General features: G+C 40.1%; 3 protein-coding genes across 4 annotated transcripts; 2 read left to right on the top strand and 1 right to left on the bottom strand.

Moving 5' to 3' along the window:
- The first annotated feature begins 1,066 nt into the window (after positions 1–1,066).
- anks4b (ankyrin repeat and sterile alpha motif domain containing 4B) lies at positions 1,067–4,330 on the top strand. The gene is made up of 2 exons (XM_026998028.3): positions 1,067–1,310; positions 2,755–4,330. Exons 1-2 carry the CDS (start codon positions 1,150–1,152, stop codon positions 3,851–3,853), a joined length of 1,260 nt encoding a protein of 419 aa, XP_026853829.2. The 5' UTR covers positions 1,067–1,149; the 3' UTR covers positions 3,854–4,330.
- Positions 4,331–4,520: 190 nt separating this feature from the next.
- si:ch211-256e16.3 (kelch-like protein 24) lies at positions 4,521–11,769 on the top strand. 2 transcript variants are annotated; one of them, XM_026998015.3, is made up of 11 exons: positions 4,521–4,788; positions 5,668–5,810; positions 5,916–6,295; positions 6,657–6,800; positions 8,245–8,431; positions 8,628–8,774; positions 9,044–9,172; positions 9,386–9,562; positions 9,755–9,901; positions 10,308–10,473; positions 10,761–11,769. In XM_026998015.3, exons 3-11 carry the CDS (start codon positions 5,942–5,944, stop codon positions 10,930–10,932), a joined length of 1,623 nt encoding a protein of 540 aa, XP_026853816.3. In that variant the 5' UTR covers positions 4,521–4,788; positions 5,668–5,810; positions 5,916–5,941; the 3' UTR covers positions 10,933–11,769. The 2 variants fall into 2 exon arrangements, with proteins under 2 accessions (XP_026853816.3, XP_026853815.3); XM_026998014.3 differs by having other exon boundaries at positions 5,534–5,810; positions 5,969–6,295.
- Positions 11,770–11,970: 201 nt separating this feature from the next.
- LOC113569909 (NHP2-like protein 1) lies at positions 11,971–13,647 on the bottom strand. Its single transcript, XM_026998016.3, has 3 exons — positions 13,449–13,647; positions 12,777–12,897; positions 11,971–12,639 (listed from the first exon to the last, which is right to left on the bottom strand). Exons 1-3 carry the CDS (start codon positions 13,449–13,451, stop codon positions 12,377–12,379), a joined length of 387 nt encoding a protein of 128 aa, XP_026853817.1. The 5' UTR covers positions 13,452–13,647; the 3' UTR covers positions 11,971–12,376.
- Positions 13,648–20,883: the final 7,236 nt, after the last annotated feature.

Genomic DNA, 20,883 nt, shown 5'->3' with positions numbered 1-20,883 from the left:
AAGGGTAGTTTAAATCTTTGTCATTTCTACACATGTAAGCCTACACTTACACACACAGAAACAGACACACTTTATATTAAAAACAGATACTTTAACATCAGATATAATACCTATTTAATATCAGAATAAAAATTCAATTAAATAATGTTTAGTTGTTCACCAATATTTAGGCTTAATTATTGTTAGTTTTCATATCAGCTATGATAATCAAATTCCCTTAAGTGAAATAATAAATAATAATTAAAAACAATAGCTGCTTTGACCTCTAATAATGTATAAATTCAAATTAACCTCTTACAGTAGCCTACCAGACACAATTCTTCTAATGTGTGTGTGTGTGTGTGTGTGTGTGTGTGTGTGTGTGTGTGTGTGTGTGTGTGTGTGTCAGGACCATCGGAGAAGGTAGAAGGAGATATTGTTTCTATTGTACAAACAAAAAAAAGTTTCACTGAATTTTGTATTTCACTACATATTCAATTTAGTTAAAAAAGAAAGAAAGAAAGAAATCAGTATTCTGTATTTTATGTGAAAGAATTAACTCTCAAGTATTCCCACAATGCCCACAATACACTGCAGAGATGTCAAGAAAAATCAGTGATTTTCTCCAATTCCTTATGGCTGATTTCAGAGTTTTTGGTATTCTTTTGATGTCCAGAGACATTTTTTTTAATTCACATTTTAAAAAGTCTTCTAGAGGACAGTAGTGGATAAATAAATCTACATATAAAAGTACAATCTGTAGACTGCAGTGTAGAAAGTGTAGATGTGCTCTTAAATAGGTTCCACATATAGAACTGTTTTTTGACAATGATCTTAATTCTTGACATAGTAAGAAATCATATTATCATATTATTAGAACCATATTATTGTGCCAAAAGTTGCACTGAGAGACTACTGCATTTTCCTTTTATTTTACACTCTAGTTTCCACTGAGCAAGCCAACATTGGGAGCTCTTGAGAATCACACAGCAAACAGTGGACTTTGGTTTATTACTCAAACTGAGTATTAATGACACCCAATCTGGGCCACTCATCCACACTCATTTCTCCTTTTTGAAGCGAAAGAGGTCTAAAGATGTTTTGGTAAAGCTGCATGTTTGTGTAGCCTGCATACATATTTCGTTCAAAGCTAACATATTTATCACAGTCATGTCAAGATATCATAAAGCTGCTATTGATGGCTATTTGGACCTCTTAAAGGAAGCCACTAGAAAAGATCTCAACACGCCTGATGAGGATGGCATGACACCCACTCTATGGGCTGCTTACCATGGGCGTCTTGAGGCTCTCCAGCTCATATGCAGCAGAGGGTAAGCTTTATTTTTTGCTGTTTGGAATTCATGGAGATTTTTATTTTGTATTTATAAAATCAAGGTCATTATATATTTTATCTTAACACAACACCAAATTAAAGTTTTTGTTCACCTCAATGAACAACATTTAAAAGTTCCTTAATAATCAGTGATGAGTGTTGTTTTATGAATTTTATGAAATCTTTAATGACATTTATTAAATATAATTTCCTTATTGGGGTAATAATCTGGTTAAAAAAATTATATTTGTATAATTTTGTCATAGTCAGAGAGTCCAAAAATAAAGACAAATATTAACTGAACCTTTGTAATCATCTTGAATTAGAGAGAATAATTAATAGAGCCAACACACAGAGAAAAATATAGTGAAAAAAATAGAGGGGGAGAAAAGGCAAAGCCAATTAAAGAAATTCTGTAGCATTAAAAACCTACTCACAATTTTTACTGTGTTTTTGCCAAATGCTTGGATTTTTGTCAAAAATCTGATTTTAGAGGTTTAGGCTTTTAGAGACTGATTCCCCTGAATTTATCCAATGTGGAAGTCTATGTGAGGTAATATTTGGCCTCTCTGTAACTATAAACCTGTAAATAAACTAAACTAAATTTACAAACTTGTGACCATATTAAAATTATCTGGTTCTTGCTATTCTCAAAAATGGCATGCTCTTCCTTTATAGTCATTATACGATTCAGAATATTTTAAGTGCAAAGGTTGTCCCCTAAAAAAATTTAGTGTGTTTGTATCTGGTCTATAAACATTACAACCCAGCATGAGTCCAGTTGATAAGCAAGATGAAATTGAGCCTTGCTGTCTTTTACAGCATAAAGGCAAGGCTGATTTATAATTTTTTTCTGGAGCACTGTCAGAGGTCGTCATGTTTTAGCTGGTCTCTCTCAGTCTTTCACAATCAGCTTTTCTCGCTTCCTTCCTCACAATCCCGTGAATGATGGCTAGTATTTACTGTAAATGTGAATAAACCATAAAAACCATACTTTAAAATGAGATTCATCTGCACTTATTAAGTGAAAATAGACTTTTGTGAAATCTGCTTTATCAGCACTGAGCTATTGTTTCCTCCTGGACATTAGCAATGGTACTATGTCATGGAGATAAGGTGTTACAGGTATTGCAGTAGGCAGTTTAGATACATGGTTGATGTATGCATGTGGACTTTCACTCTCAATGGATTACAGATTAACTTGTATGTTAGTCACACATTATATTAACACTAATAAAACAGGTGGTTATGTACTGTACGTTGTCGCTCCAAAAGGTGTGTCAATTTGCATGGCAACATCCCTTTACATAAATAAACCCTATTTGGACATAGACTACCTGCAGTTGTATTTGGGTAGTGGGTAAATAAGTGAAAGTGCATGCAGAACAATTGACTCGTGTGTTCTTAGCAACTCAATGATATGTCATTGTTCTGTTTTACAGTGGCAATCCTAACAAAAGTGACATCTGGGGGAACACATCCTTACACCATGCAGCCTCCAACGGCCACATGGATATACTTAGCTTCCTGGTTAACTTTGGAGCCAATCTCTTCGCTTTGGACAATGACTTCCACTCTCCTATGGATGTTGCTGCCTCTCGGGACCAAATGAGCTGTGTACGCTTTCTAGACAACGCTGCCTCCCAGCAAACCAGCCAGAATGGCAAAAAGGTGGCGCGCTTAAAGAAGCAGGCTGCCAAAGAAGCAGAGCAGAGAGTGAAAATGTGTGAAAAGGTGAAGAAGAGGCACCAGAGCAAGATGGACAAAATGTACCGCGGCAGCATCTCTGGCTCTGAAGATACAGGAAGTGGCTTGGTGACCCCGAACAGTGACAACAAGCCCATCACTGCTGACATGTCCGGGTCTATTAAAATGACATTCAAAGGGACCTTCCAGAGGAAGTTTAGAAAGGACAAAGGAACTGTTCCAAGACAAGGGGACACCAATGTCATATTCAAAAAACAAGAGAATGGGACCACAGGGAAGCCTGACTTTGTGGATGTCTTCAATGAGCAGGATGAAAATGAAGAGGATGAATATGAAATGAGTGGTTTTAAAGATGAGGATGAAGAAGGTGCAGTTCAGGTGAAAGAGTCCATATTTAACAGGCCTGGACTTGGGAACATGGTTTTCCGAAGGAACTTTTCAGTGGAAATGGGAGTCGAGCCAGATGAATTCCCAAGTGGAGACACAGAGGACCTGGGCTTCCTGATCCGCAAGGAGGTGTTTGAGGCAGAGGAAGATGAATTGGAGGACTATTTAGAGGCACAGTTACCTTGGAACCAGGAGGAAATTGGACTGGATGAAGATGATGAGGAGACTTCACCTCTGGATGCCTTCCTGACCTCCATAAACTTGCTGGAGTTTGCCCCTGTGTTTGTCCGTGAGCAGTTAGACCTGGAAGCCCTCATGCTTTGCTCAGATGATGATCTTAAAAGCATCCGCATCCAGCTAGGGCCTCGCAAAAAGATTCTGGAAGCAGCAGCTCGAAGGAAATCAGCTCTGGATCAACCTGGTGTCATTAAAGACATCTTTCTGTAAAGATAATATCTGTTATACATGAACATTTTCAGAGTCATTCATCTGAGATTCCTTAATTGATTACCCTGCTTATGGCTGTTTGAAGATTTATAGAATTTACAGTAATTTTAATGTTATAATGTTTTAATGTTATCATTATTTAATGTTATAATTATTAAAATGTGAAACTATATTTTACATGCATATATCATTTAATTTTGTGTTTAAATAACATTAATTTATAGGTAGAGCTAATGTTTCTTTGTTGGATTTTTAATACATAGTAATCCATCCATCTGCACTAGCTGTATGGTGTTTCTAACAGAAAAAGTAAAGAAGCTTAAAACATTCTTCATTGTTTAGATTTTTTACTGATTTACTCTTTAATTTATTATTCAGGTAATTAAAAATATTCTGGTTTTATGATTTTCACAATTCATCATACTTGTCACTTAAACAAAGCCTATCTCTGATAATACTTTGATCAGACTCAGTGAAATTGGCCGATATGTGGTTCATTTGAATCCTTCACCTTGGAAATGATTAAATAACTACACAGCGTTAAAAGGCTCATCTGTGTCTTGTGGTTAGAAGCGGTGTATGCCTACGGGAAAAACAGTCTCCGTCTGCGTCATGCTACAAGTAACATGCAGAGATTTGGTCTCAGTCCTTAGATTTAGAGAATAAACAGAGTTAGAAGTTAGGATCATTTGGCGTGCTAACTTACTGATATTGGTAAAAGTTGTACAAATAACTATTTTTTACGTGGGTGAAACCGAATTCTGAGCATTATAAATTAGAAAGGGGGCTTCCTGAGCCTTAGGTGGCGATATGGAGTCATGTAGGTATACTTCTTTCTCTATGCTTTCAGCGAAGAAGAGATGGCGTCACGACTCGCAAATAATTTGAGACATGAAGATTTTATTCTTTCTTGTTGAATAGATTACTTTCCCCAGGTAAGTCCATGTTGTGCTCTTATGGTTATTTTTCGCGGTTATGATCTTGTGTGCTTTATACATTCGACACTGGTAACTAAGTAAATTGGATTAAATCGAACATGTATGTGCAAAACTGTCGGGTCAGCTGAGTGACCAGTTAACTCACTGGGCTAGAAGATTAAACGTACATTACTTATGAATTGTTTATGTACAATCTTTGTGATTGATTTTATTTGTCTTATTTTCGGTCTTCACTTTATAAAGCAGTCTACATTAACAGCGAAACTATAATTAGGTTGCTGTATGTGTTTATAAAGCAAATCCTTCAATACAGTAGGATTTACAGGTGCCCACCCATTTTATGTCATGCATTGCGCATGGATGAGAATGCTAGTTATAGAGTAGTAATCATACGTCTATCCTCCGTAGTTTCTAGTCACAAATAAAGACATTTTCGCCTTTTTGAACTTGTTTAAATAAAATACGAATGCCTAAATACTCGTACATTCGTGCTGTTTATTCACCCTCAGGTAAACGTAGACTTATAACAAATCTTAAAACTGTGGACCGTAGGACATATTTCATCAATAATTAGAAACTAACAGTATTGGCGTACGTACAACTGTGTTCATATTTGCTCCTGCATTTGCACTTTTTAAATTCTGCATGCAAGCCAGATACGTCCGCTCGTGATTTCATTGCACCTTTTTTCGTCTGTGCATTCAAGACATTAATTATGTTTTGCGCTTGCATCCTGAAATAGTGTCAGAATGGAAATCATGGCTGTGAATATGCTGACTAGCTCGCCTGCTATGGTCACGCTTCCCCCCTCGCCATGTTCAGAGGACCCTGGCCCTCCATTTCGAACGCTGGACAGTGATGACTATGTGTTCATAGAACCTCGCCATCCCAACAAAGTTCTGGAAGGCCTGAACAGTCTCCGTCTTAACAACGCCTTCTGTGATGTGACCCTGTGCTGTGGGGGGCAGGAGTTCCCATGTCACCGCATCGTACTGGCCTCCTTCAGCTCTTACTTTCAGGTAAAGATCTGTCCTTAAAATGGCTTAGGTAGTGACTTCTTCAGTGGGCTCAATGGGCCTAATTGTATTGCGAAATGATTGTCTAACAGACCTCATGCGTTTTAGAGGACTCCTCCAGTTGACCTTCAGTGATGCCCACTCCTCTGCCACTCCCGCAGGCTATGTTCTCTACCGACCTGATGGAGTCGCGGCAGGAGCGGGTGGCCATCAACGGGGTGGAGCCGCAGATGATCGGCATGCTGGTGAGCTACGCCTACACGGCCGAGGTGGTGATCTCCAAGGCCAACGTTCAGGCCCTGCTGGCTGCCGCCAACCTCCTGGACGTCATGGCGGTGCGAGAGGCTTGCTGCCGCTTCATGGAGCGCCAGATGGACGAGGTGAACTGCGTGGGCATCCACTGCTTCGCTGAGGCCCATTCGTGCCGGGAGCTGGAGCGCCGCAGCATGGACTACATCCAGCAGCACTTCAGTGCCGTGTGCCAGCAGGTGAGCGGAGCTGAGCGCCCACGGCCGTGCTGAAAGCCTCCACCTGGCTCACAGCTTTGTTTTAAGCAGACACAACTCTGATTAGCTGAACTACGATTCAGCTCGTTCATCTGCATGTCATATTTAGTAGCTTTGATAATGTCACGCACCTTTTACGTTTGCCTGGTAATTAGCAAGTTTTGTATCTTGTTAGATAAAGTTTTCCGTGCTCTATAAGTACGTTCTTCCCTGCAAATTATTTGCAGATTCATCTTAAGCAAATCCTAAATGTTTTAACAATCTTAAGTAATGTACATGAATGCTGACACACATTTTGGTAATCTAGGAATGTTCATTTGAATGTTTTGATTGGCTTTTGCAGGAGGAATTCCTTTCTCTATGTGCTGATAAACTTACTGAGATAATCTCCAGTGACCACCTCAATGTACCAAGGGAGGAGACAGTGTTTGAGGCAGCAGTGCTCTGGCTTGAGAAGAGTGCCTCCCGCAGGCAAAGTTTTGAAAAGGTAAGAGAGAATATCTGCCTATTCTCATCCATCTCCAGTCATGGTTTCTTTTAGTTGAAGGATGTAATGGAGAAATGTGATGAGATCACTGTGATATCTGTTCATGAAAAAGCACTACACATGGGCTACAACCCTGTTTCTACCTGGTCATTTCACGAGTCTTGAGTATCCAGATTATATCCAGATAGGGATTATCCACATAAAAACACACACAGGACGCGTTTAGCTCAAACCACTTCAGGAGGTAGTCTGAGACGCATTTTAGCCAGATGTTATAGTAGTGTAAATGCATCTGTCTCCAAACTATATTCAGTAACCCAAACAGCACCTAATACATTACATTAAAATGCATGCGATTATAGTGATTTATTATTGCAAGGATGCACAATGTTGGTTCCCGGACTAAAATAAATGCTTATTAGCGGTTCTCGCACCTGAATTGATCTGTGGGCTGTAGTGGCATTTTCTACAGCCAAGACCAGGGTAACTGCTGGATTCATTAGACTAACCAGTCATTTTCACATTCACATCAACTGCTGGAGCTGTTACCCTCCTCTAATTTTAAAGAAATGCACATATCCATGCAAAATTAAATTTTTCAAAGCAACATCCATCTTTTACAAAACGGGAAATTGTCGGAGAACACAAAATACACCGGCAATTGCTGTATGTATGTTATGTCATTCATCATTACATATTTATTCATTAAACCACATTCCATTTGTGTATCTCTCCTCAGCCACAGACAGTGCAGTTGCAAAAAGCATTTCACTGCCAGTTATACCATGTATGACTGTGTATGTGACAAATAAACTTTGAACTTTGTGAGCTGATGTGCATATTATGTGCCACATAGCATTCAGATTTCAAAGTAACTAACTGCAGAAGCTTTTGAATATCAAGTTTAAATGCATATGGTTAAAATCTTATCAGGATACAATCCACATACTAGTCTTGTGAAATGAACAGGTGTAAACGGGGTCTGTTTCAATCTATATATAAGGGGACTCTTTATATAGCACAAGTGAGGCTTAGTGAATGTACTCCTGGGGTGGTAGTATAGTTTGATGGGCATAGTTCAGTGTCACTATGCTGCCTCAGTGTGGAAAGAGTTTATGTTAAGCCCCCCGATCCAGACAGCACAATGGGGAGAGCCTAAAGCAGCTCAGCTGTCACTTCTGCAATGTCTGTCTGGGCAAGGTCAGCTACTCCAAGCATGCTATACGAGTGGTGTGTGTGTGTGGGTGTGGGTGTGGGTGTGCGGGTGTGTGCTCGAGCACTTCCCAAGACTATGATAACATGAATGCAAATGATTTAGTCATATCTCATTTTACACTTGGAAAACACAGAGGGCTCAAGCACATAATGTATAAGCCATTGTTTTCCCCGTTTGTGGCCAGGGTGCATAGAATGCTTATGTATGCTGTATATGTGTGATCTGCAGGTGCTTGAACACATCCGACTACCCCTGATCAGCCCCTACTACATCCATGACGTAGTCGAGTCTCTGGATGTGGTGAGGGAGTCTCGGAAGTGCCAGAAACTGATCTCAGAAGCCAAGGACTACCTACTGCTCCAGGACCGCAGAGGAGAGCTGTACAGTTCCCGAGCCAGGCCACGCAGAGCCATGGGTATAGGAGAGACATCCTGACACATAAACATACACTTAAGGCAAGCGTACGCATATATACTGAGACGTGTCACTCTGAGCGAACACGGACCTTGTCTCTGCATCTGGACCCATAGTTTACACCGTGCTAGTGTAGGTTCACAACTGTTTGAAGAACTGCACCCCATGTTCTCTTTGTGTGCATGTGTCTGCGACAGGCGTGGTGGATGTAATAGTGACAGTTGGCGGGGAGGACGACAAGGTTGTGCTGCGGAGTGTGGAGAGCTTTGACCCCCTGACCAGTCAGTGGAAAAGTCTAGCTTGCCTTCCCTTCGCCGTGAGCAAACACGGCTTGGTGGTGTCTGGTGAGTGCCTTCTGATGGGCTTATTGCTCAGTTCCTGGCATCCTGGGGACTGTCGTCCTTTGAGCTCTGATGCTCTCTGCTTCATTCTGTTTCTTTCAGAGACTTCATTTTCATCATATTGTAGGACCATGATAAACCCGTCACTACTGTACAAGGCATTTCAGCTAAAAAAAAAAGACCTTTGTTCGTTTCTCACTTTGAACTCTCTTTCACTCTGAACAGTGCCTTAGTAAGTGCTGATGTTCTTCCTGACTTGCTGGTCTGAGCAGGATCCATGCTGTACCTGGCCGGAGGGGAGTTCCCCGATGGCTCAGCCAGCAGAGAGATGTGGCGTTACGACCCCTGCTTCGACTCCTGGTTAGAGATGGCCCCCATGAACGTGGCTCGATCAGAACTAGGTGAGACTGGCACTGAGATGCAAAAAACAAAAAATAGTTGCACAACACCTCTTCACACTGATCCAGTCTCACACGTTTCACTCTTAGGCCATTAACATTTGGAACAGAAAAGAAATAAGAACTTCTCGTTCATCTTTCAGGAGGTCTGTGTGGGAGAAGGGCACTGTGGTAGATTTAGAGTGCTAACTGGTTGTGACTGGCTGGTTGTAACAGGCTTGGTGATGCTGGATGGATATGTTTTTGCGGTTGGAGGCTGGGAGGGTTGCTCACGCCTGGACTCGGTGGAGTGCTACAGTCCACACACCAACACCTGGCAGTTTGTGGAGTCAGTCAAAATGGCAGTCACCAGTCCAGCTGTGGTTGCACTGGATGGATTGCTTTACGTCACAGGTAGTGTTTCAGTTGAGCTGAGTGACTGTTGTGGATGTGTTTGATGCAAAGTCATAATAAGAGCTTTTGTTTGTATTGCACCTTTTATACATATAATGCAGCTCAAAGTGCATCCCAGAAGGATAAAAGACAAAAGATGATGTACATTGTTAAAAAATAAAATCATAATATAGAGTGAATCTTGATCTGTAGGTGGTGCGGTTCTTGAAGATGGAGATGGAACTGACCTTGCACAAGTCTACAACCCTAAAACACGTGTGTGGACAGAAGTGGCCCCTATGCAAATCGCCCGCTCGGGGTCTGCAGCCTGCACTCTGAAGGGCAAGATCTATGTCATAGGTGAAAGAACAACACATATTTGTCTCATTGGCTTGATCATTATATAGTGTTGTACTACTTGCACTTATGTATGAACTATATGCAATCTCTGGGCTGATGAAGGAAACTGCTAATTTTACATTATTACAGTTTAGAAAAAGTTTAAACAATAAGCCGTATATGAAGTGCAATGAACATAAGACTATTTAAAAACATATTTGAAAAATCAAACATAAGTTGCCCGAGCAAAAATGGGCCGTCATGATATTGGTTCTAATTATTGGCTGTACTTCTGATACTGAACCAATAATAATGATTGACGTTTCCCATTCATCTGCAAATAATATTTTGGTTGCTGCTATACTCTGCACCTCTACTTACTTTTAGCAATAGTGTTTCCTTTTCTCTATCCTCTTCCCATGCCAAGGCGGCTGGCATGCCTCCACAGAAAACACGGATAAAGTGGAATGCTACGACCCAAAAAACAACAAGTGGACCATGTGCGCTCCAATGAAAGAGCGGCGCTATCGGCCTGGAGTGGCAGTTGTGGATGGCAAGATCTATGTGCTCGGAGGAGAGGAAGGCTGGGACAGGTCTGACATGTTGCCAGATCACATAAGAAAATGTCCAAAAGTTATCGCTGTTGTTTTTGCTGGTGTTAATCAGTAAAAGCACTTTTTGCTAAAAATCTACTATTGGTTGTAGATTTGGGACAGATTTACTAGATAAATATTATTTCTACATGAAGACTGAAAAAGGACCTACTTTTCAGTGTAAATAACTCCGAGGTTAATCTTAATTTTTATCCATAAAAGCGATTTTTTGCAAACAATTCTGTGTGTGTTGGTTCAAAGCTGTGTCAAAACCCTCTTTTCCTCAGGTACCATGATACCATCGAGCGATACTGTGATGAGACAGACAGCTGGGAGATTGTGAGTGAGATGCCCACCAGTCGAAGCTGGCTGAGCTGTGTCTCCCTGCAGTTGAGGAAAGACACTCACGTGGCCGGCCACCCTGGTGCTGGCTCTGAGACCGAGTTTCCAGTGGACTGAACACATCAGGCATTGTGTGTTCATTAAACCTCACGCTCTGTGTACCTGCACCATGCAGCAAACGTGGTCTAGGAGGGCCCAAGAAAAGGCCAAGGGCCACTGTTGCAGTGGTTGCTGAATGTAGTTCTGTTTGCCACTTGGCTGTGAAATAGGACATACTGACCCACTGACAGGTCTTAAGAAACAAGTTGTGTGATGAGCTGTCCTCTGGGTCCATTCCACAACCATAGAGGGATGGATAGAAGCAGTTATTTGCCAGTCTGTATGTGTATCCTGCAGTTTTGTTTGTCATCCCTGAATCTGTGAACATTATACAGGGTTCAACGTGTTGTCGCTAGACACCGTGTATTTCGTGATTGGGAAATATGTGGTTTTGCTCCACACCTCAACAGTCACAAATGTGAAGTGTTTTTGTACCATGTTTTGAATGGTAATGTTTGTATTTATTAGGTTTTTGTGTTAGACATTGTATGGAAATGGGTTATTTGTACTTTATGTAGTAACCACTCTCTGATAAAAATGAGATTTTACAGCATAAGGCAGAATTAGAATCTATCGATTTATCTTAGTGTACATACAGGAATGTTTTGTTATACAGGTAGATTAGCTGTGTAAAAACCACTACAAAATAGCACTTCTTGAATTAAGTCTCCAATCTGATAAGTAGGACTCCAAATTAGATAAATCAAGCTTATATTAGGTTTCAAGGTTAATATTAGTAGTACAAAAAAAAAAAAAAATTGTGGCCTTAACATTTAGAAAGGTCTTGTCTTCAAAATTTGTCAATGATATGTGGATTGTTCTAAGTGCTATTAAAATGTATTTGTAATTTATAAATGTGCTTGATACTTCTAAATTGTAAAGATGTCAGACACTTCCACCATCACAATGCTTTCTCCATCTTAAAATCTTAATCTTAAAACTTCCATATGAAATAAATGCTTTATGAACTTTGGAACTGCACTGCCCAGATATAGGACGTTGTCCCTCAAACCCCAGAAATGTCTGTTCACTGGCTTCAAAGTGATGACACAAAACTTGTGTAACTGATTTTATTGTAAAAATGAAAAGTTTGATCAGAGTATTCACGTTTTATAAAAGTAAAAAAAAACAACTAACAAATATATGAATGGGAGGCAAACACCACTTCTGACATGGCAAACTGAATAATAAAAGGCCAATTTGAATCACTAGCCTATATTTTGTAAATACTAGCAGTTTACACCAGGGATACCCAACACTCACTGTTCTCAGTCTGAGAGTCCATCATACTTTTGATTTTCCTGATCAAACAGCAGTTAATTACCAGGGATAGTGATTAATTCAACCTCTGCTTTGTACTGTACTTAAGCAGGGAATTCAAGATGTGCTAGACTCTGGCCCACTGGGATTACAGCTGGATGCCCCTTAGTTTACATAGGCCGACGAACTCCCAGCGCGTCAATCAGACCAGCAATCTCTCGATAGCCATCTGTACAGACTGAATCTGAGGCTTCAGCTGGGAGCCTTCCTTTATGGTGACCGAGGTTGCGATCACAGGCCGGGACACCCCACACGCCCGACCCAGGGCCTGCTTGGAGCGCACGAACACATATGGGACGTTTTTGTCCTCGCACAGCAGCGGCAGATGGAGAAGGATCTCCAGAGGCTCCGCGTCCGCAGCCAGAACGATGAACTCGGAGATGCCGCGATTCAGCGTTTTGGTGGCTGAAACGAAGAGATTGCTTTAGAAACCATACTGGGTGTGGTACGTTAATGTTAAAACATTTTTTTTACAAAAACAAGTTTGACTTCACAGAAACATGTCTGCAGCTTTAAAACGTATGCATCGAACATCCACTTGCCTTCATTGGCTCCCTTTCTCAGTTGTTTATAGTTGGTCGCTTGTTGCACCAAGTCCAGAATGGTTTTAGTCAAAGTAGCATCGGCCAGAGGATATGCCTTCGGGTTCACGTCTGCTTCCGCCTGTAAGTCAACTTTATGACTGAGTATTTATATTCATTTTATCATGTGCTAGTAACGCTAAGACATAAGATAGATAACTAGCTAGCTGCTTTAATAAATAATTTGAAGTACGCGATTGGTTAGCTAGCGCTAGTTAGCTGTGTTATCTTAGCTAATATAGACCGAGGTTGCTGAAATGGCCAGATGTTAGAATTGTACATTTTTCCAGACTAATTGAGAATGGCTTGTTTAAACTGTGTTCATTTGTAACCAACATCTTGTGTTTCTCGGTCGCTAATGGTAATTTCCAGTCCACGTGGGAGGGAGCGGAGTATTAGCTAGCTAATAGGTATATGTCCCAAGACCCGCAAATAGTTTTAAAAAATTATATCGAGCCTGTTACGTGAATATAAGCCAAATGGCAATTGAATTAGCTAAGATGGCGATCTACCTCACAAAGAGCTGTAGCTTTAAGGTAATTTCCTTACGTTAACGAGATAACATTAACGTATATAGTGTTAGCTACCGGCACTAAGGCAACATGCATTACACGGGACGGAACCTCTGCTTACCATAATTGTAGCTTAAGAGTAAAGTTTATTTGGAGAATGTGTTTGTGTCCTCTCGGCGTATGCTTCACTGAGGACGAATATGTTTCGAGTGATACAGAAATAAAAAGCTGAAGTTTATTCCAGACGACTGGTTGTACGACGTCTTGCGTTGCTTGGTGCCGCCACCAAAGAGTGCAGCTAGGTAGATGAATTCTTCTCCTCTCTGAACTCTGTGAGATATCTGCAGTTTGTCAATACTGCTCCCTGGTGGTGCTATTTGGTTTTGCACCCAATCCGATTTATGGATTCTCCAGGTGGATAATTATACATTCGTTAGACCTTTTTAGAAAGCTTAGAAAGACCCAGTTTTCCCCGGTAGAACTCAGCCTAGTTATACCCATGACAACACCAGGAAGTTACAGCAGATTCCGGAGTCCCAGAGTTCATAATACACCAGTGAAATCATGCATCATCCAGTAGGTGTGCCATCTGTGTTTTTCTGCAAAAACAATTAAGAAATTGCCTCTCACACTGTGTGATGAATAAAAATGTTTAAAATTCATTTTGTCCTATACTTTTATTCTCTTAGATATCACTAGGTCCTCTGAACTGTAAGATTGGTACATTTGTCAAAGTACGAATATTGCTTTCGTACAAGCTAAATCTCCCGCACATTAAAATGACCTCAACATGTTATTTGAGGTAGGTTCTAGGACCTTTGTTGTTTGTCAGCCTTTATCAAGGATGACCAGAGTAGTCTATTAAAAGGGGTGACCCACTTTCAATCTGGTCCCATTGAGCAGTGAAGTTTGAATGCAGGTCAGCTTGTAGGGCATTTCCAAGCAAGCTGTCATGAGAAAGGAAATGTCTAGTGTGTGTCAGTAAGTATCAGATGACAAAAGTTATCTTGCAGTACAGGCTACATTATCTACAGCATAGATCTAGCGACCTACCCAACAATTGCAAGCTAAATATAAGATGGCCTGAAAAAACTGTAGTCTGAAAAGTGGGGAAAAAAACTATAACAGGAAGGTTTGTCATTCTTAGCATATCAATGTAGTGTGCAATAGCAAGAGGTTTCATGAATAACCTCATTCAGATGATCCAGTGATATTTAGGAGATAAATACACACTGGACAAAACCTATCAAATTTGGAAAAATGTTTCCCACAGGGCACAGCAGAGGTGATTATAAAAAACTCCATTCATGTTTCTCATTAACAAGAAGTCTTTAGACTTTAGTACCTTTTTAGTACTAAAGTCTTCAATGGTTTTACATGTCCAACTTTGTGTTTAATTGGTGTGGTTGCCTTAGGTTTCTATTTCCATGCAATTTTAAGTGCAGTAAACTGTTACATTTTGACAAACAAGCCCTGGAGTCATGGAAGCTAGCTTTTAAACATAAATTATCTCCACACTCCTGTATTATTTGGAATAATCAAGATATTCTGTGTATTTACATTCATGTTAAGTTGGTGGGTCACTTGGTGAGGAGTCCGGTTGCATCCAATTTGTAAACCTCATACGCCTGGAGAGAAATTATGAGCACAGAAGACATGTAGTCCGTATGCAGTCAGAAGTGCTCCGGTTTATTATGGAGTGACATGAGTAATTTATAGATTGTGTGTGTGAGTGTGTGTGTGAGTGAGTGTGTGGGTGTGACCAAAAAAAGGAAGTACTGGGGTCTCTTGTGACAAGAGCAAGTACTGACTGTAAAAGAAACATCACTGCAATCTAGTCATTATTAACTTATTCTCAGGTACTAGTCAATATGGGCATAAAATTGGGATCTAATCAACATTACAGAATACATCTGTTCTTCCAAGCAGTATAAAGTAAAGGAACATCTCCCTGGCAACAGAGCAAGGGTAAAATATCTGCTCATAAACTGGACAGTATTGATTAAACAGTGGAAAATTACAGTAGTACATAAAAGAGGAAGTCCAATGCATACATGGGCTTCTGCTGCAAGAGGAAAGGGAGGAAATGTAATTGTAAGTGAAGATTTCTTAAAGATTTTATATTTGCAATGAAATCTTGGGAAGATAAGGCTCTGGGCTAATATACGTGATGGGTCTTATGCATGACCAGGGTTTTATTCTTTTCAACAGTGACTATTCCCCTGATGAGAATAGATTATTTGTTTATGCAGATCCTGCTACATAATCTTCTCCATTTAATGAAAAGGTCCTTAAAGTATAGCAGATTTCAGGGCAAATTCCCCTCACTGGTTACAAGAGGAATAGATGTTTGTAATCACAAATGCAATAACTGTCATATTACACATCTTTTAACTTTGGACTCTAGTACATCCCCAGCACAGAAATGTTCTGGAGAACGTCTTTCCATGATATCTCACTAAAAAAGATTTGGACATATTCCAATAGATTTTTTTGTCCATAATAAGGTTAAGTACACTTGAACATTTTTACAAGTTTTATCCATGTTATTTATTGGTGAACAAATTTCTTAATATTCCCCTCAACCGTTCTTTCTTCTTAAATCAGCAAGAGAGTTTGGAACATTTATTCTTTAAATGTGATTTAGGTTCCGGTTTGTGGAAAGAGATTACACTTATTCTTGACTTCATTCCGTGGTGTTTGCTTTTATTTTGTAATGTATGCTATATACATTTGGATGATGTAAAGCTATTACTCCTAAGGAGATCAGTGTTGCCAAATTAGTGACTTAGGAACCTACATTTAAAGAATAAATGTTCCAAACTCCTCCTAATTTAGGTTTACTTGCCAAGACACCCTGGTTAGGAGATTGTGAGGAAATGTCCTTTTATGTGTCCTGGTTTTTAGGGGTTTGGATTGTTTTGTTTTAGGTCTCTAAGCTTCTCAGTGGTCTTGTTATTGCTTCCCTTGAGACTTGCGCTCCCGACCTCCAAAATTGGTGTGTTTGTGAAAGCTGGCATCTGCTATAAACCTGTGGGGAACCTAGGAATGACTCACTCACCATGCTTTGTCAGCAATCTGTTAAGTTTACGATCTGTTCATTTGCCACTATATAGATGACTGAGATTTAAGACAATATATTTGGCCATATTTATTTGATGTCCATACATAAAGGATAATAATTATTAGTCTTCGAATCTGCAGTTAATCTTCAGATTTGAAACTGAATTGCACATCTTGTTAAATCTCATGTCTTGTAAATATAAACCTCTGGTAAAGTGATTTGTAATTCAGTTTAACTCTAGTGATTCTCTGTGTCTTTTCCGAGCTAGATTAGGGACTTTGTCATTCGAGTCTCAAGATAGTTGCCTGAGTTTGCCTAACCCATGTACATAGGCAATCTGTGTACTTAATTTAAGCCTCTTCACACTACAAATGATTTACAGTGGGAAATATCTAATGATGGAGTACTACTGTCCAAAACATTTGTTGTGTCCAATTAGCACCAAGTCATAAATGTAAATTCCACAAGAAAACAAATGCCCGTGTTCTGTATGTCACCCCACTAAGGGACTGTATGCCTTCAGGATCTGCCGAGGGATGGGAGCAGCTGGGGGCTCCTGACTCTCAGTCGACTAAATCCATGGAAAATAAGCATAGAACCTCGCCTCTACTGCTGGTTCCAGCTTCACGGCTCTCACTACTGTCTCTTGGTGAATTGCAGTGTCACAAAATCAAGGGAACACAGGGTCCATTTCCTGGAGTTTCTGAGGGATAATTTCTAACCTGGTGCGTAGTGACCAGCTTTGTAACAGTATGATCATGGTGGAGGTGAAGTCAAATTAAGTACAACAAGATGAGTTTGATAAAAAGTCGTGCTCGTGATCAGATGTAAAAATAAAGGGGAAGTGCTTTATGGATTTGCATGTCAAACTATAGCATAAGGCAGCTAGTTGAGAAAGAGCAGATAGATTTTTCCAGTCGCATCTGAATTCTCAGAACGTGAGCAGGACAGGCCATTCATGGGAGGTATGCAGAGAGATTGCTGCTGGCAGCAGAGCTGGACTTTGTTGAACCACAGGTGCAGAAATATGGTTTTCTCCCAGGGCTTAATTCAGCACGCATTGTATTTATTGTGGCCTTTGTCTAGTTGTTTGACGATTCACTTCTATGGGGACCCTTAAACTCTAGTCATGTATATTGCATTCATATCACAATAAACATACTATGTATTTTTGAATCTCTAGCCCTACTGTGTTTTGCTGTTTTGCTACCTTCCTGTCAGGATGATCCTTCCCTTTTTGGTGTGTAATTCTTTGTAAGTGAAATTCAGTCTTGCTTCCTTGATGACTCGTGAGATTGTGATTGGTGTCTGGGATACAAGCAGAGTTCAATACTGACACATGTAGACTATATCTCAAGAGTGAGTGCTGATGCATCGAATTCTTTGTGTGTGTGTGTGTGTGTGTGTGTGTGTGTGTGTGTGTGTGTGTGTGTGTGTGTCTGCCAGCCACAGCAACAGTGCCATAGAGTACCTGATGTGTTCAGCCCAAGAAGAAAATTTTTGCTACAGTACACATTCACTGTGGTCTACACTACTTCTATTTCACTCTGCAGGAATTTTATGTGAAATATTACACCAGTGCAAGAATGGCTTTCGTTGGAGTAGGATGTTTATGTTTATTATTTTTGCATGTTACATTTATGTGTTTATGTGTTAACTGCTCTCATAGTTCATTGAGCTTAAATGCTGCCTATGAGCAAATTTTGACAGCAGGGAGATTCTGTTTCTGAGAGTTGTTCTCTATGCAAATATGGGATGTGAGGATCAAATAACATGACATGGCACATTCCTGGATCTGCAGTGCAGCCTCACGCCCTTGTATGCTGCTGTAATTTCATCTTGATTCATTTTGCTCCTCATACAGGAGTGAATCATTCCACATTGAAACAGGTGGCAGAGCAGTACCTTAATGTCCACAAGGGGGCAGGAACACCTGGAGCTCTGGTGCTCTACCGTGGAGGTGAGAGGCTGTACTGAGGCCTCACTGTTTTACTACTCGCATGCAAGGCGGTTTATGTGATTGGTTAAGATTTAAATTGCAATGTACTTGGCTGCGTTCTCTTTGACCAAACAGGTCTTTGGGCAAAACCGATGTCTGAATCGTTATTCTGTTGAACATCAAAAACCAAAAAGTCATCACTGTGCATTGTCTGGGGCTTCACCACCCTTTGTTAGAATGAGTCAAATTTGAGTTTAAAAGATATCGCTTACCCACTGGGCTGAGTGAATTGTAATCAGCACTGAACTGTATAGGGAGCTAATTATTGTGTGTGTGTGTGTGTGTGTGTGTGTGTGTGTGTGTGTGTGTGTGTGTGTGTAGATGAGTTGAAACTGCAGACTGTCTAGTAAATGCATTGGTAGCCTGTGAGGGGCCTTTAAGCGGCACAGCAGAAGCCAGTGCCAGTGGGTCTGAGGAACTGGTTTCCACATCACCAGCATGCTCAGCCAGGGCATTGCCAAGGCAACCACACAGCCCTTCAATGTCAGTGAGCCAACAGTTTTAAATTTGAATGTAGAGAAGTGTATGTTTCGAGATGTAGGAGTTCCTGATCAGTTTTAATGTACCTCTTTTGAAGGTCATGGCTTTCAATACTTTTATGATACTGTTTTGATTGTGTACATTCTGAATAGGCCAGAATCACCCAAGTTAGTTCTGCCAGGGAGGTGAGTCTTGTGTAAGCAGGTTCTCCTCACTGTTGTTGGGCATGATTTCAGGGTCAAGGGTTTTAACATTTAAATGACAAATGTGACTGAAAGTAACATTTGTATATTTGCTTTGATTGGCTGGTGTTGAAGTGCTAAAATAAGTGTTAAGAACTGCTGAAAGTATCAGTAAAGAATCATTGATGTCGCGCTTCCTGAAAATCTCATGAAGATTAATGCATTTGAATTGCTTAGTAATTTAATCAATTTCTAACACAATATTAGGTTCTTAGTGGGGTGGTGCCATTAGTTTATAAAGCCTGCAAGATCTTCAAATATTTTGAACCTCTGCAGGTCATCAAAGCTGCCATCACTCAGGTGAAGCTAGTGACTGAGGGAATGGTTTCTGAAGAGGACCTCTCCAGAGCTGAGCTGAGGTCACTTCCTGCTGACCCATCTCACTGCTACTGCTCTGTGAGCAAGCCTCTTCTCTTAAACCTCCCATGGATGTCCAGACCTTTATTCTCATGACCCCATTCCTTGAAATTGATGGGCACGAGTCCTTGTTTGTTTGGCTCTCTGACAATAAACAGGAAAACCGTGACTGCACTTGGTGGGGCTCTGTTACAGTTTCCTGTGTCAAACAATGCAGTCCTGTCAGTGATTTAGCCTGGTTTTTGCTAGGGGCCAGCTGAAGGTGGAGTACGTTCTGATGTTGGAGAGTTTGGAGGCTCTAAAAGGTGGGTGCACAGGCTCTGGCTGCTGAAGCCTGCAGTTCACTGGACGTTGTGACCCATGAGTGTTGACACCATGACTATCAGCATCCATATAAATGCACGTGAATTGGGGTTTTCTTGATTTCATTTATGTTTGTTGTAAATATCATCTTAAAACTTGTCGTTGTAAGAATGGTTTTTAATGGTGAGTTTTAGTTATATAGTGGTTTTTTTTTTTTTTTCATATATGCATCAATACATTTTTCTAGGTTTCGTGTTATTGCTGCTTTGTGTAGCCCTTGTTTATTAGCGCTATCTTTGACACCAGGGGGAAACGGTGAGCCATTCATGGTTCATGAATGCATCTGTATCAAACTATTTATGGATCATTTACACAGTGTATTTTATTGTGGATTCAGAAGTGACTTAGTCTTTTAAAGACCTATTTGATTAAGAATAGTTAAGTTGTGAATGCAGTTGTGTTTAACATATTTTGTTAAACAGCTGTATGACTCTGATTTGCCTCTAGGATGTACAAAATTAAATACGCCACTGGAATAATCTAGGGTAGATTAGTGACCATTATCGCTTAAATAATATTAAGAAACAGGTTGGGGGAAAGTTGAATTCAGTGGAAATATAAAGAATGGAAGTAGTGTGAAAGGAGACAAATTACTTTTTTTAATGTAAAGCACGTTACTCTACGAAACTTCAGAAATTACTGATCTGTTTTGTTTTATAAACTCATCTACAGTTTGTCCAATTTGGAGTCATTTCACCCGTCATTTGTTTTTAAACGGATCAGGGAGTTCTGATGACCTAAAGGGATGGCTCGTCAGATTACGGCTGCGGTGCATCTAGACGGCGGGGAAATCACAACTTTAGCTGAGACTACTGAATGGTTCGAAATTGGAAGAATGCCCGACTGAATCTTTGGTGATGAACAAGGTAACATGCTGTTTCTGAATACTTCTGATGACATTTGTAATGCAAATGGACACATTGTGAAAGTCAAACGTTTACAATGGAAAATGCTAAGGATTGACATGTAAAATATAATAATAATAATATTATGATTATTATTATTAACAATGTCAATATCAATATCCTAAATATCGTTTTCTAATGTTTGC

Source organism: Electrophorus electricus, chromosome 3, assembly GCF_041902795.1.
Source record: "Electrophorus electricus isolate QZ-2024a chromosome 3, ASM4190279v1, whole genome shotgun sequence".
NCBI classification, from domain to species: Eukaryota; Metazoa; Chordata; class Actinopteri; order Gymnotiformes; family Gymnotidae; genus Electrophorus; species Electrophorus electricus.
Note: the sequence above shows the minus strand (reverse complement) of the source record. Positions and strands in the feature narration are given on the sequence as shown.

Coding starts and splice junctions, on each gene's coding strand:
- anks4b (XM_026998028.3), top strand. CDS start 1,150: ATGTCAAGATATCATAAAGCTGCTATTGATGGCTATTTGGACCTCTTA. Junction 1,311..2,754: donor CAGCTCATATGCAGCAGAGG/GTAAGCTTTATT, acceptor TCTGTTTTACAG/TGGCAATCCTAACAAAAGTG.
- si:ch211-256e16.3 (XM_026998014.3), top strand. CDS start 5,541: ATGGAAATCATGGCTGTGAATATGCTGACTAGCTCGCCTGCTATGGTC. Junction 9,563..9,754: donor TGGATTGCTTTACGTCACAG/GTAGTGTTTCAG, acceptor CTTGATCTGTAG/GTGGTGCGGTTCTTGAAGAT. Junction 10,474..10,760: donor GGAGAGGAAGGCTGGGACAG/GTCTGACATGTT, acceptor TCTTTTCCTCAG/GTACCATGATACCATCGAGC.
- LOC113569909 (XM_026998016.3), bottom strand. Junction 12,640..12,776: donor GAGAAAGGGAGCCAATGAAG/GCAAGTGGATGT, acceptor TCTTCGTTTCAG/CCACCAAAACGCTGAATCGC.